The sequence below is a fragment of the Melanotaenia boesemani genome, chromosome 10 (genome assembly GCF_017639745.1).
Source record: "Melanotaenia boesemani isolate fMelBoe1 chromosome 10, fMelBoe1.pri, whole genome shotgun sequence".
Classification (NCBI taxonomy): Eukaryota; Metazoa; Chordata; class Actinopteri; order Atheriniformes; family Melanotaeniidae; genus Melanotaenia; species Melanotaenia boesemani.
This window is the reverse complement of record NC_055691.1, coordinates 17,595,746-17,608,859: the sequence shown is the minus strand read 5'-3', so window position 1 is coordinate 17,608,859 and position 13,114 is coordinate 17,595,746. Positions and strand designations below refer to the sequence as shown.

Sequence of the window (13,114 nt, the reverse complement as noted above, 5' to 3'; positions counted from 1 at the left end):
TAACCTCAAATTCACTAGTTGATTCCTACACTGAGTTTAAGACTTGAAGCAAAAAATCCTTTGACGATGCTGAACTGACTGGATATACTGCATGCTTTCTTTGGTGTATCCATTCTCCCTACTTCATCTTAATCCTACAGGATCTGTGTTAAATTCTGGTCTTAGACTCATTCTGATAAAGCATGAGGAAATTCTGAAAACATTTAACTTGCTAAATGATAAAAATTGTCCTAGAAAGCAACACAGGAATATACATAAACATACAAATAGGTTGGTTTGACCTGGCTGAAGAGCTGTTTAAGGAACAGGCAACAGTTTGTGCAAAAAGGTGGATAAAAATCAGAGAACATGGAAATCACATGCAGAGTATCACAGGGGTCAGTATTAGGCCCAAAATGATTTATAATATATATCAGCAGTATATGCAGAGCATCAGTTTTACTGAAATTTGTGTTTTTTGTAGACGACACAAATATTTTCTGTTCTGGGGACAGTTCACAGCAGATTTTGGAGATGATTACAAAAGAAACAAACAAAATAAAACTGTGCTTTAATAGAAATAATTATCATTAAATCCAAGCAAAACAGAAATTATACTGTTTGGAAGGGATAACACAGAATCACATGTAGAATTGATAATTGATAAGTTTAAGTTAAATAAAATTTCTTGATGTAATCCTGGACCAAAAAATTAGCTGGAAACCTCACGCAACACACGTAAGAGCAAAGCTGGCAAAATGTTCTGCAATTCTTGGAAAAATAAGTCACATTCTGGATCTTAAATCACTACATATTCTATATTCTTCGCTGTTTTTACCATTTCAATCCTAAGGTCTATCAATTAAAGCACTCTACAACAAATATCTACACTTCAGAAATGAGCAATAAGGACAATAAATAAAGCAGGATACAGAGAACACACAAACCCGCTTTTTATAATGTAATGCACCTTGAAATTAACGGACTTGGTTAATTTAAAACAATGCAAATAATGTACAAAGTAAGAAATAATCTCTTACCAAAAAATATCCAGAAAATGTTCACAGAAAGGGAAGGAGGCTATAATCTAAATTTTAAAAAGCAAAAAAAGTGAATACTTTATCCCACTCCTTCTTCAACTTCTTTATATTATGATTTGATGACGCAATATTTTTATTATTATCATTCTTATTTCTTTTTTATTATTTTCTTTTTGTATATCGTTTTCTCTTTTGTTAATTTGAAATAAATACATCCATTCATTGTCTTTGGGTGAAATTCAAAACCTGCTGGAAATCTTTCTGAAATACACAAGTTTAATAATCAATTAAAACACATCTACAAGAGAGAAGCCACATTAATTACACTATAAATATTTTAAAAACACTAACAAGCCAAATATCTAGAGTGAATATTGGACTTGTGAATTTCATTTGCCAGCCAGAAATTTGGCTTTAAGCCAAAGGGATTTGGTTCTGGGATTGCTGGGTTTTAACTGTTACTGCAACTTTAGTTTTCCATATCAATATTGTGTTTACAGCTTTGTTCTGCTAAGTGTTTGGCAGCTTTACAAGCCTTAGACATGCTGCTATGTTTGTCTTTTTTATCCTTTGCGCACCTTTTTCTAACTTCAACATTTAACATGTTAACTGAGGCCTGAAAAAAAGTTACAGAGGAAAAAAGAGAGAGAAACTCATCCATGCGGTCATCTCCAGTAGACTGGATTACTAAAATGGTCTTTTAACAGGACTTCTCATAAAGAGCAGTAAACAGCTGCATCTCATACAAATAAACTTGCCTTTTCTGTAGAGTCTGAGATGTAACCCTCTGGTTCTTTGCAGTTTTTCTGAGTTTTGAACAGCCTGACTTTGAGGTAAACTTTCTGTGTCATCCACCTTTAAAAAGATTGGCAATAATCTTAAGCAGTTTCTACTTCTAACTGTAGACTGAGGGACTTAAAATGGTTTGGAAACGGACTTAAAATCCTTCCCAGAGACAGTTGCTTCTCTGATCATTGTGGATGTCTTCCTTCCTAGGCATTATATTAACACATCTGAATGATCCAGAGCAGCAAACTTCAGCTTTTCTAGAAGTAATTTCACTGATGATGATCAGTTAAATGTATTTTATTAGCAGCATCTGGCAGCTACTTACTTTTTTTTTAACTCTAATGTTCATCTTTCACACATTGTTTTGATATGTAAAACCTTAGAAAAAGGATGTGCTTCAGTTTTCATGACTATCAAATAAGTACGCTTCCTAGTCCAATATTTATTTATTTAATCCTTCGTCATGTCTCCCAACAAATCACCGAAAAAGTGATAATTCAGCTTTGTTGGCATTAAATAGAAGCTCTGAGTCACCGCTAGTGTTCTTGTTGCCGGTCAGTATTTGCTCACTCTGAGAGACCTGTGATGGTGACGTTACACACAAAATAAATCTGTCTTTAAAACCATCAAGTAAAAAAAATATGTTTCTCTCAGAGGCTTAAATAAGAACAATTTCTTAACGGCCTAACCTGCAGCCAGACTGCAGTCATCTCGAGAAATGAAAGAGGCCACTGTGTTACTAGTTGTGTTGAAGCCCAAAAAGCTGAGCTTACTCCATCAGTGTGATTGTATGAACGCTTAATGAATGGACGTTTGTTTGTGTGTGTGTGTGTGTGTGTGTGTGTGGGAAAAATACTTGTCCTCCAGACAGAAAGGATGACATCAGCTTTTGGCTTCCGGTGAGTCGGCGGTCTCTGTCTCCGTTCACCCAGCGTTGCTCAGGAAGAGTCAATTACATCTGGGGGTGTCACCATGGAAACGCATGGGAGCAATAGGAGGAGGCATGAGTCATCACTATTGTTAAACGCCATTTAGACTGGAGTAGAGAGGGATGGTAGGGATGAGGAGACAAGAGGGACAGGGAGGAGGTAAATGGGGTGAGAAACCTAAATGAAGGTGAAGAGAAAATGATATTGTAAAAAGACAAAGAGAAAAGAAGAGAGAAGGAAAAATGAAGAGGAATTGAGGCAAAGGGATGGGGGGAAGAAAGATGAGAAGAAGAAAGGAGGCAGGTATGGAAGGATGAAGATGAAGCAAAATGAGAAAGTAGATGAAAGTGAGTTAGGAAGTAAGGAGCAGGACAAGAGGAAGAGAGGTCACATGGGGAAATGGAAACATGTGAAAGCCACTGAAACAAGGGATGAAAAAGGAAAGAGAGTGAGAAGTATGTGTTGGTAGAGCAGAGATAAGCTGCTTTGTTTATGAAGCAATAACAGGCTTATGTGTCTGGACTGTGGGCCATTAAGATCCAAGCACACACACGAATACACACACACACAGTCTAAAGCTTCTAATTTAACAGGTCTGTGGCAGGTGTGAATGTGTCTGTTGTGTTTTTAACAGAGTAAACAATGCTTTTGCTGTTTGATTATTATTTATTTTTTACCCTTCTCCAACATCCCAGCCCAGCCTGAACCTCCAGAGACTGAGCCAGACAGAAATTATACACGTTAAAAGCTCGACCTTGTTTTCCGGAAGTCACCACAGATCACACACATACATTTCTTTGGCTAACATTAAACAGCATTTTAAATAACGACATAAATAACAGATTAAATTACCTGCATCAACCCACATTTAGGTAAAAATCAATCCGTCCTACTTAAATTTAAAACTAGAATAATGACAAAAATGGTTCAATTTGTTCTTTAGCAGAGTTTTTTTAAATGTTGGAGGTCAGTTCATTTTCTGTTTTAGCACTTTGAAGCAAATAGAGGTTTTAATCCTCCCAGCTGTACTTTGGTGTTGCAGACCGTTCTGCCTGAACCTTATGTCTATACACATCTCATACTAATGAAACCTAAAGAAAATAACTTTGGTCAGAGTAAAATAAAAAAACGACTGAAGCACCTTAGTTGCTTTAGAGGGGACGTGTTACGTTCTGCAGTTTTATACAGCTTTGCATTGCTGCACCTTTTCATACCTTCACAGTTAACACTATCAGCAAGAAGCTGTTAACTCCTGCGTCTTTAACCCTCATCCCTCTTTCATGGAAAAACATCTTCGCTTGCTTTGAAAGATGACTGTAAACTCACAGCTTAACATTATTCCTTGTTGATTGGACATTTCTTGCGTCAACAGCAGAAATATTTGAGAAAACATTGAGCTCAGTATCTGATTATTAGGTGACATAAGTGTATGTGTATATGAAAACTTTATGGAAATCATCTGTTTAGTTTGTGTTTAGAAATAATAACCTGAAGGAAATTAGTATATGAGAAGCTATGTTTAGATCTGAAATTTTAACCACCTTTAATTAGAGGATCCAACATTTCAATACTTCTACTGTATAAAATGACAGAAGAATTACGTAAAGCATCGAAGTTCCTCTCTAAAGTAAACTCATAACATACATAAATTGAAAATAAACTGACCTCCAGTTCAATTGAAAACTAATTTATACCAATTTTAATCTAAAAAAAAAAGAAAATCAACATAATTTTGGCGTGACAGCAGACTGCAGACAGAAGCAGCATCGACTGAGAAAACCCAACACAGGGTGGTTATATCTACTTAGTCTAGTGGTTTCTCCCTTCTATTCTAAAATAATACTTTACCACAAATCAGTTTAAAATCAAAGTGGATTTTTAAACCCCCCAAATGAATCTTACAGATCACTGAAAGGCACATTAACAGATATATTTCTGTTTTAATTCAACAGGAGACACATAGAAAGGAATAATCTGTTTAATCAACCTGGCTTGAGTGTACTAGAGGGAAAGGTTGTAATTTGAGTCTCGTTATTTTGGATGTTTCATGTAAACTAGAAATTTTACAGGTCTGAAGCTAACATGATCTGATTTGATCGAATCCTAATGACACCTTTCAGATGTTACAGAAGATCTTTGGGCTGCACCTGCTTTAGTGAGGGGGTTTACCATGATTGTAAAATAATGTTAAACATTGATTTAAAGGAATAATTAGACTTTTTTTCTCTTCCTTTAGAATCTAAAATACAGCAGATGTGCAGCACAAGAACTAGAAACGGGGAAAATCGGCTAACCTGGCTAATCTGTAAGAAAACTGCCCTTCAACATTGTCAAAATGTGTGATGACCTCAGTCCCTGCACCCTGTTTTAATATGACTTAACAGGTGAGGTGTGAAATTGTAAATAAACGCATAATTTTGTCCTTGATGAGCCAGCCAGTAGTTCCCCACTTTCCAGCCTTTATGCTAGGCTAAGCAGCAGGAGCTCCAGATGTAATGCACAGAAACCGAAGTGGTATCGATCATCTCATGTCAACAAGGTGACAAGGTGAACAAGTTGTGTCAAAATGTCAAACTTTAAAAAAGTCCTTCAGGCTTTTCATATCCAGTTTGCAGGTAAACACATTTGTTTCACTTCATTATAAAAAGAAAGGAAGAAATCTGCAAGGGATTTCAGCTCTAAATGAGATATTTTATAACTTTAATAGGCACTAGGAGGCACTTGTTGATTTAGTGGGCCCACGTCTAAACTTAAAAAGGCACAACTGGCCTGAATGTTGGCTTGATGCACTGGGACTTCTGTCTGAAACTTGCAGAGATTAGAGATTTTCACCTGTTTGAGATCCTGTGTGTTCACCCTTTACACAGCAGGGACGATGGAGTGACATGATGTGTTCAGCTGTGTAGTTTGTGTGCAACATTTCAGTCTCCACACAGGGTGGTCTCTGTCTCCAGAATCAGCATCTCCTCCAGAGGTGATTGTGAATGTGAGCAGTCAGACGGGAGGGGAAACATCCTCAGACCGTGCTTTGGGTGCCCAGAGGTCCGTGTGTTTTTCAGATGGATGACCTACTCACTGAAGCTGAAGTTCAGACCGGAGCTCTCTGTCATCGGGGATGAGGGACCTGCACTGGATACAGCACTTGAGGGGATGCTGCCATCTATACAATACAAAAAAAAGAACATGCAATCAGTTATCTTTCTGTGTAGGTAGGCATCTCAGAAATAAGATTCCTTTCCTAGTAAATCACTTGTGCATATTTCAGAAATTCATGTAACTATTTTCCTTAAAACTCTGCTTGAGTCATGTATTATTTGTTTTTGTATGTGTGTCGGGTGGCACTATGAGCACAAATGAGTAAATCTTGGTGCATAAACAGGTCATTTCGTAACCCGTTGCCATTGAAGAATAAACTGCTTTTTTTGTTTGGTTTGATCCCAAATCAGTCATCAAATCATAAATATTTTAGGCCAGTTTAAACTAAAATTACCTGGTTTTTTCCTCAGAGACAAAGAAACAAGAGCCAATAGGAGAGCACACAGTGTCCCATAAAGAGCAGGACAGGAGTCCAGCTGAGTCATGCAGTGTCCCTATCTGAACACTGTGTAGTAAATGAGGCTAAGTGAGTGCCATGTGGTTAAGGCAGCCTGGATCTAGAGCAGGTTCCATTGGGACGAGAAAGAGACCGAGGGAAAAAAACATCCAGAGTCACCCCGGCATACAGATAGTAGAAAAGAAGGAAGAAACGTACATGAGAAAATCTACTCTATGAGCAGATATTTCATAAATCAACATCACGGCAAGAAAATAAATTAATCATGTCGACACCAAGAGGGTAATAAGATTTGAGAAAGGAGAAGAAGGAATGCAGGCAAGGAGGGAGACAACAGCTAAAAGGAAGGGCTGTGATGTTCGAGGTCCTGTTTCTCTGCAGTTTTATTATTGATGTTGCTCCCACAGGACGGCCGGCCACACATTTACTACCTGCTCTTGTTTAGCTTGTCTGACAGTTTTGGGCCCTCTTTTTTAACTAACATATAATTCAGTTTGTAAGTCGAGACTTTCCACTAATTGCTATGCACAGTCTAGTCATAACTGGACCAAAGCAAGAGCTGAGGTAGGCACGTGTCACCAAACTTAATTTAATGAAACTTAGTGGAAAGTTGGGAGTGTGTGTGAAGGATGAAACTAAGGTTGTTTTAAAACCTAATAGTACACTAGACTTGGTACAGTTGGGGGTTGCATTATTTAGCCAGTCTAAGTTTGCTTACACACTGCACTTATTCAAAAGGTTCAATTCCTTTGAGTGACATATCCCCTCCTTTCTTGAGGTGGCTCTGCATCAGCAGCTACTGAAGGAGAACTGCACTGGGATGGGCTGGTGTGAATGCACCTTAATGTTGGTGTGGATAAGAATCACTAAGAATAAAACTGTGAAACACAGCAATGACAGAGGATACACCGTCTGAGTTCTTGTAATGGATGATGTTCTAATCTGAGCTCTCTTCAGTGAGTAAAAGTCAGTCCAATGTTGACAGTTGTCTTATACTATATCTTGCTCAATCTCTTGTTCTCTCTCCTTTTATTCTAATAACATCCTCGTGCATTTCTTTGATAAATCAGCCATGTTGTGCGTTCATAATGGCCAGTGTGTTATATCTGGTTGCTAGCATGTGATGAGGTACATAAAACTCAGCTGTAATGTGACGTTGCAGGACAACAACGGCACCAGGAATGTACACAATTAATCTCACTGTGCCATCAAAACGAGTCAGAAACAAATATTTTAAGGTCAGAAAGTTACTTAGTGCTGCTTTAATCAGAACTGATAAAAGTGTTTGTTTAGAACTGATCGCAAAGAAACTCACAGACCGAACGGAGTCTGATGCAGCTTCTCCTTCACTTTGCAAACAGAGGTTGATGAAACAAATGTCAAAGATGTTTCTGGATTCTGTATTTTGTAATATTAAAAAGAATATTAAATGGTATTTTGGTTAGACTGAACAAAATCTTTTTTTTTTTTTTTTTACACTAAACAAAATTCGAAACCCTTTACACACACTCAGTTCTGGGCCTCTCTTGTATGGACATTTATCACAAAGCAGGCTGACATACTGTTTAACACCATTAAAATGATTAAAACACTTACGCCACAGTGGCTGGCTCGGTGGACGGAGAGACGCTTCAGATCCAGAGGAGGACAGAGGCTGCTGTGGGCTGTAGAGAGACGTCTGGCTCTGAGAGTCAAACAGACCTGAGAGGGCTGAAGAAAAAAGAAGAAAAACACATGAAGATCAGGATGATTAGTGTCCATAAATCAGTTTTCAAGGCTCTGGTCTGAGGTAATTCTCATGTGTCTTTGGGAAGTTAAGCCTATTGTTTTCAGTGTTCAGTGGCCATATCATCACCATGGTAACTTACAATGAACACATAACCTGCTACAGGGGAGATTAGTGATTACTGAGGCATCATCATTTCGCACATAATTTCCTGATGATGTTAAAATCAGATTCAAACATTTAACCTTTAGTCAAATTTTCAACCTGAAAAGACAGTAAATCGATATTAAATAATCTGACATCTTAAAAAAACATTGAAAATGTTCGCATTTTAACTACATAATATCTTGATTAAATGACATCTTTTCAGCATGAAATCTGTTGATCACTACATATAAATAAAGCCATTAAAAAACAGCAAACAGCATGTGTGTAGTGAAATGAAAAGGTACCTTCTTTCATAGAAAATACTTAACCCTATTTGCTGCCAAATTCATTTAATACTGCAGATATTCCAGCTATCAAAAGCACAGATCAATTTTTTTCTGTGTTGGTATTCGTCACAGAAGCTGTTTAGTCAGAGTCAATTTAAACTAAAATGATATTAAAGCATTTTCCATTACAGGACTGTATCAAACCTCAATGCACCTCCTAAATGTCATGTTTAAATTAAAAGTTTAGACCTCCGATGTGCAGCAGTCACACATCTGGCACTAAAAGTGGATTAAGGTGTAAAATATTTGCCCTGTATTGACTTATTATTTCAAATACCAACATTCCTCTTTTTGATTATTTTCTTCAGTATTCTTTCCATCTTTCTAATTAACCAACCTGTTCATCTTCACTGAAATACGACTGAAATAAGTCCCAAATGACTGACTAGTTACTCCTGACTGGAACTTCGGGTTTGACTTTAATTGTTGCTCAATTCAAAGGACTTTGCCTCATTATAATCTGCACTTAGTTAATCACATTATCAGATTAATTATATTCAGGTGACTGACTTGTAATTAAAATATTTTGTGTTCTTGTCTGAAGTGCATGCAACTCCTCTTTGAAGTTTAACGTAATGGCTGCCTCCCGGTGCAGACCTACCCTTCATGGTTTTGGCGTGGGCCTCACTGCTGCTCTCGCACACAGAGTTAAGAAACTCGTCCACTTGCTTCAGGGAGAGCAGGTTGTGCAGCGTCTCCAGTGGGTAGATAGAGGGCACCATGGAGCAGCCTTCAAATCCTGCAGTTCAGACAGGAAAAGCACAATCACAGCTGGTCGTACCTCTTGATCAGATGCAAGAAGAGGAGTGGGGACATTACCGCTTTCTGTGCATGTGCATTCTTCTCCTCACCTCCGGTTATTCTTTTAGTGCCACAAAACCCGGCAGCCATTTTTATATATTAACAAGCCACACAAACCGTTAGGCAACCACATTATCAACAGTCAGTGAAGGAGCTGGTGTAATTTACCTACTACCTGAGCTCAGACAGTAGGTAGTGGTTACCAGTGGATTAGTTCCCCACAAAGGTTTGCAAGACTACAAAAACAAAGACGGAATATAATAAGAAATGAGCACATAGAAACAAACCATTAGAAAATTATCATGAAGAAAACTAATGCATCATCAACTGTGCAGAAAAATCTATGAAAAGCAGCACTATTCATTAAATATTACACACTGTGGCCAAAATTATGTTCAACTTGATGTGAACCTTAATAAAAAAAATAATTCTTGACATTAATAAATAAAAAATAAATAAAACTATAACAGCAAGAGAGGCTTTAATTAATTGGCTGAAGTGGTGAAAACAGCAGCAGATATAATTCATAGCAACACTTTCTTCATCAGATAACAGAAGACAAAACAGCTTTGTTGAGTTCAACTCTTATTTCTCAGTAATGAACTGTCTGCTGCTACAGTTCTGCCACTTTATGTGCTGATATATTTATTAGTGGTTCAGAGCTTTAAAGTTTTGTGACTAATAATGATTCATAATTGGTCTTTAGGTGACTCAAAGTGCAGAAAGTTTTCAGTCACCTCATATTTGACTGTCAACTGAGCTACAATGTGTTTCTAGTTTTGCAAACCAGAACAAACCATCTGTTATAACAGGAGAATGATAAAAAAAAAAAAGAAAAAGATTACTGTTGTGGGGTTGTGCTATATGTGATTTGTGTAACTGTATTTACCAAAAATGTTTTTAAATGAATCAATTCAAAGTCAGTTATTTTCCCCCATGATAATGTATTTACATGTAAGTACTCTTTAGGGTTTTCAAGTGAAATGTGACCTGTTAACACAACTGTGCCATGAGTTTTATTCAGGAACATCCCAAAGAAATACGGCACAAGTGGCCTCGAGTGCATAATGACAAAGAGCCCAAAAAAATACATTTGTAGTGGAAAAAAAAGTAATGGATGGGAGTTGAAGCTGTGTTTCCACCTCATCCATCTGCTCAGTGTGCTGCTGAACTGTGCAGATTTCTTTCTTTATGGCTATTCCTGAAAACAACTTCAGCAGCAGAACGACAAACTTTAAAAACTGCAGTCTGTGTTTAATGGACAAAAACATTTGCAGGCTTCCAAAAACAAAGTTATGTATGATTAGTATTATTAATCATCACATATTTGCAAGTTAAAACCAACTTCATTTATCCCCACCCCCATAGTTCCTTCGTTCTTTCCTTCCTCATCTTTGATGCACCCTCTTAACACGGATATCAAATTTAGCTCACATGAGATACAGCAGTAAAACACTGATCCTACCCTGGACCACAAAGTCACCATGCTGGCGAATTCAAGGCCCCAAGGACAAGAACAATTACACTTATTCACAATTTCATTCAGTGGCGCAAGAAATTACTGCATAAAGGCAGAAAGCCCCAAAAATCTACTGAACCTTGAGGCAAATTACAGACTGTGCTGACTCCACAGACTAATTATGTAATTTTGTTCAGCTATTCCAGAAATGCTTTACAAAAGCAGCAGTTTATGGACACACCAGCACTTAGTTAGCTGCTTACAGAGATGAAGATGGCCCAGATCTTTCAACAGATGTTCTCCTACCTGACCTCTGACCAGATGTGTCACCAAACACCACAGCTGAACAAATGCCTGTTATTAAATGCTCTTTCTCTACACCAAATACTTGGCTTGGTTAACTGTGTGCATGCAGCAGCCTAACACTATGCCACAGAGAAGTCAGTTTCAGCAGTCATGCGTGTAGCATGTTTAGTTCTCCTTGTGCATATTCATTTAAAAAGATTTTACATGATCTTCTATTTATGTACTGGCTAAAGTTTTGTCCAATCACATGCAAGAAAGGACTGAATAAAAAAAAGGACTTAAAGACTGAAATTAAAATAGTTACATCACTGTATGCCTTGTGTCTAAAAGTGTCTATGTAAAAAAACAAAAAACAAAAAACAAAACAAAGCAGTTTACATGCAGTTTCCTCTCCTTGTGTGTTTTTCCATTTCCAGTACAAACTCTGAACAGAATCACTGGTTGAATAATAATAATAATAAATTTTATTTGTATAGCACTTTATACTGAAGGGAATCTCAAAGTGCTCACAAGGAAAAAAATCATATCAATAAAATACTATAGAATGATATGAGTGAAAATCTTCTTTATGGTAGTTTATGGCTGAAAATTAAAAATGTGTTGTTGTTTTTTCTCTCCTCCATTCATAGACTTTCCTGTCATTTGCAGGTTGGCGGGAGTCTTTAATTACATGATGTTTCTCCTGAAGCGGTAGCTTTACATTAGTGCTAGCGGGGTGGTCGGGATCAAGTTCATTTTAGATTTGCTCTACCTTCAGAAAAACCTTGTGCTGGATCTGGAACGAAGCTCATCCTGCACTTGAAATTGAGATCAAATGCATCTTAAAGCTGACTGTCATTTAGGCCATGGCCTCTTAAAAAAATTTAATTGAACAGCATACTCTGCTTATCTCATAATTGAACATTGTTTCATAGTGACTTTAAACAGAGGAAGACAGAGTTGTAACCTCTGACAGACATGCTGGACATGAAACAGTGCACAATGCAAGGCTACAGATACTGGCAGACATAAGATGAAATAAAGAATATACAGGCAGCGAACTGAGCTGATAAAAATTAAACAAAGCACAGAGCTAAAGATGCAAAGCTCAACTGGCAGCATCCTATTTTCCCCTTCGCTGTCTGAAAGGGATGAGACTGACGAACAGACGGCAGCAAGACGTGAGCAGGCACTACAGAGGCTGACCGTGGAGAAATTCTGTGAGCTCCTGACCACACATCAGCCGAGTCCTGAGGAGGTGGAGGTGGTAGGGACAGTGATGCAGGTGGTGGGCCATGGCCCCATCCACAGCCAGGGGGGCAAACCCCAGCAGTGCCAGCTCAGCGAGTTCATCTGAGGGCTCTGAGGGATGAGAGGCAGAGCACGGAGAGAAGAGTAGAAAGAGACAGCACAGTTGAGCAGGAGGAGGAACAGGAGGAGTGATGTGCCACACAAAAGGCGGAGCTTGTCTTTAAGTTGGTGGGTAAGGTTTCTAAAAGCGAGGGTCTGAACACTGAAACACATTAATAAAGTACTTTTAGCCTCAGTTTCTGCCTTCACTTGATCAATACAGGCCATTAACGTACTGACTGAAGCAGAACAAAACACCTGAGCACATTACTGTGCCTCAGTTACAGAAAAACCGATTCAGTCCCAGTTTTCCATTATAAAGTCCAAACAGAAAACCCTCAGGTTAAGTAAGGAAATACTTTAGGTTAAATGGCTAAAAAAGAATTAATGAAAAACACACCACAGACACAGATCTACTACAAAATATCCCGAGGTTTCAGTCTTTGATCTCAATAAGTAACTGCAGCGATAAACAATACGCAGAGCATTTAGTCAAAGTTCAGCCTGGACTCATTAATCTGCAACAGATGACAGACTGCTTCTAAGATAATGATGTAAAATCCTAAATATAAACTTCTTCTCAGTATTCAGCACATTTGCTCTTAATTTGTCTCAATCCATCATATCAATGACTCATTACACCTGCAAAAAACTGAACAACAAATACTGACAATGACAACATCTTAACAAACACGGCCATGTTTGAGAG

The 13,114-nt window shown here is 37.9% G+C and overlaps 1 protein-coding gene across 10 annotated transcripts in view; it reads right to left on the bottom strand.

The window, feature by feature from the left end:
• Nucleotides 1-3,840: 3,840 nt before the first annotated feature.
• ppip5k1b (diphosphoinositol pentakisphosphate kinase 1b) overlaps nucleotides 3,841-13,114 on the bottom strand; it is a 49,596-nt gene continuing 40,322 nt past the window's right edge. For 7 of the 10 annotated variants that reach the window (XM_041997118.1, XM_041997121.1, XM_041997122.1 and 4 more), the window contains 3 exons: nucleotides 9,112-9,249; nucleotides 7,887-8,000; nucleotides 3,841-5,897 (listed from right to left, as the gene is read on the bottom strand). In XM_041997118.1, the coding sequence (XP_041853052.1) occupies nucleotides 5,806-5,897; nucleotides 7,887-8,000; nucleotides 9,112-9,249 (344 nt within the window). In that variant the 3' untranslated portion in view covers nucleotides 3,841-5,805. Of the gene's footprint in view, nucleotides 5,898-7,886; nucleotides 8,001-9,111; nucleotides 9,250-12,261; nucleotides 12,418-13,114 lie in introns of those variants that run through there. The other 3 variants (XM_041997126.1, XR_006011862.1, XM_041997125.1) reach the window with 3 other exon arrangements.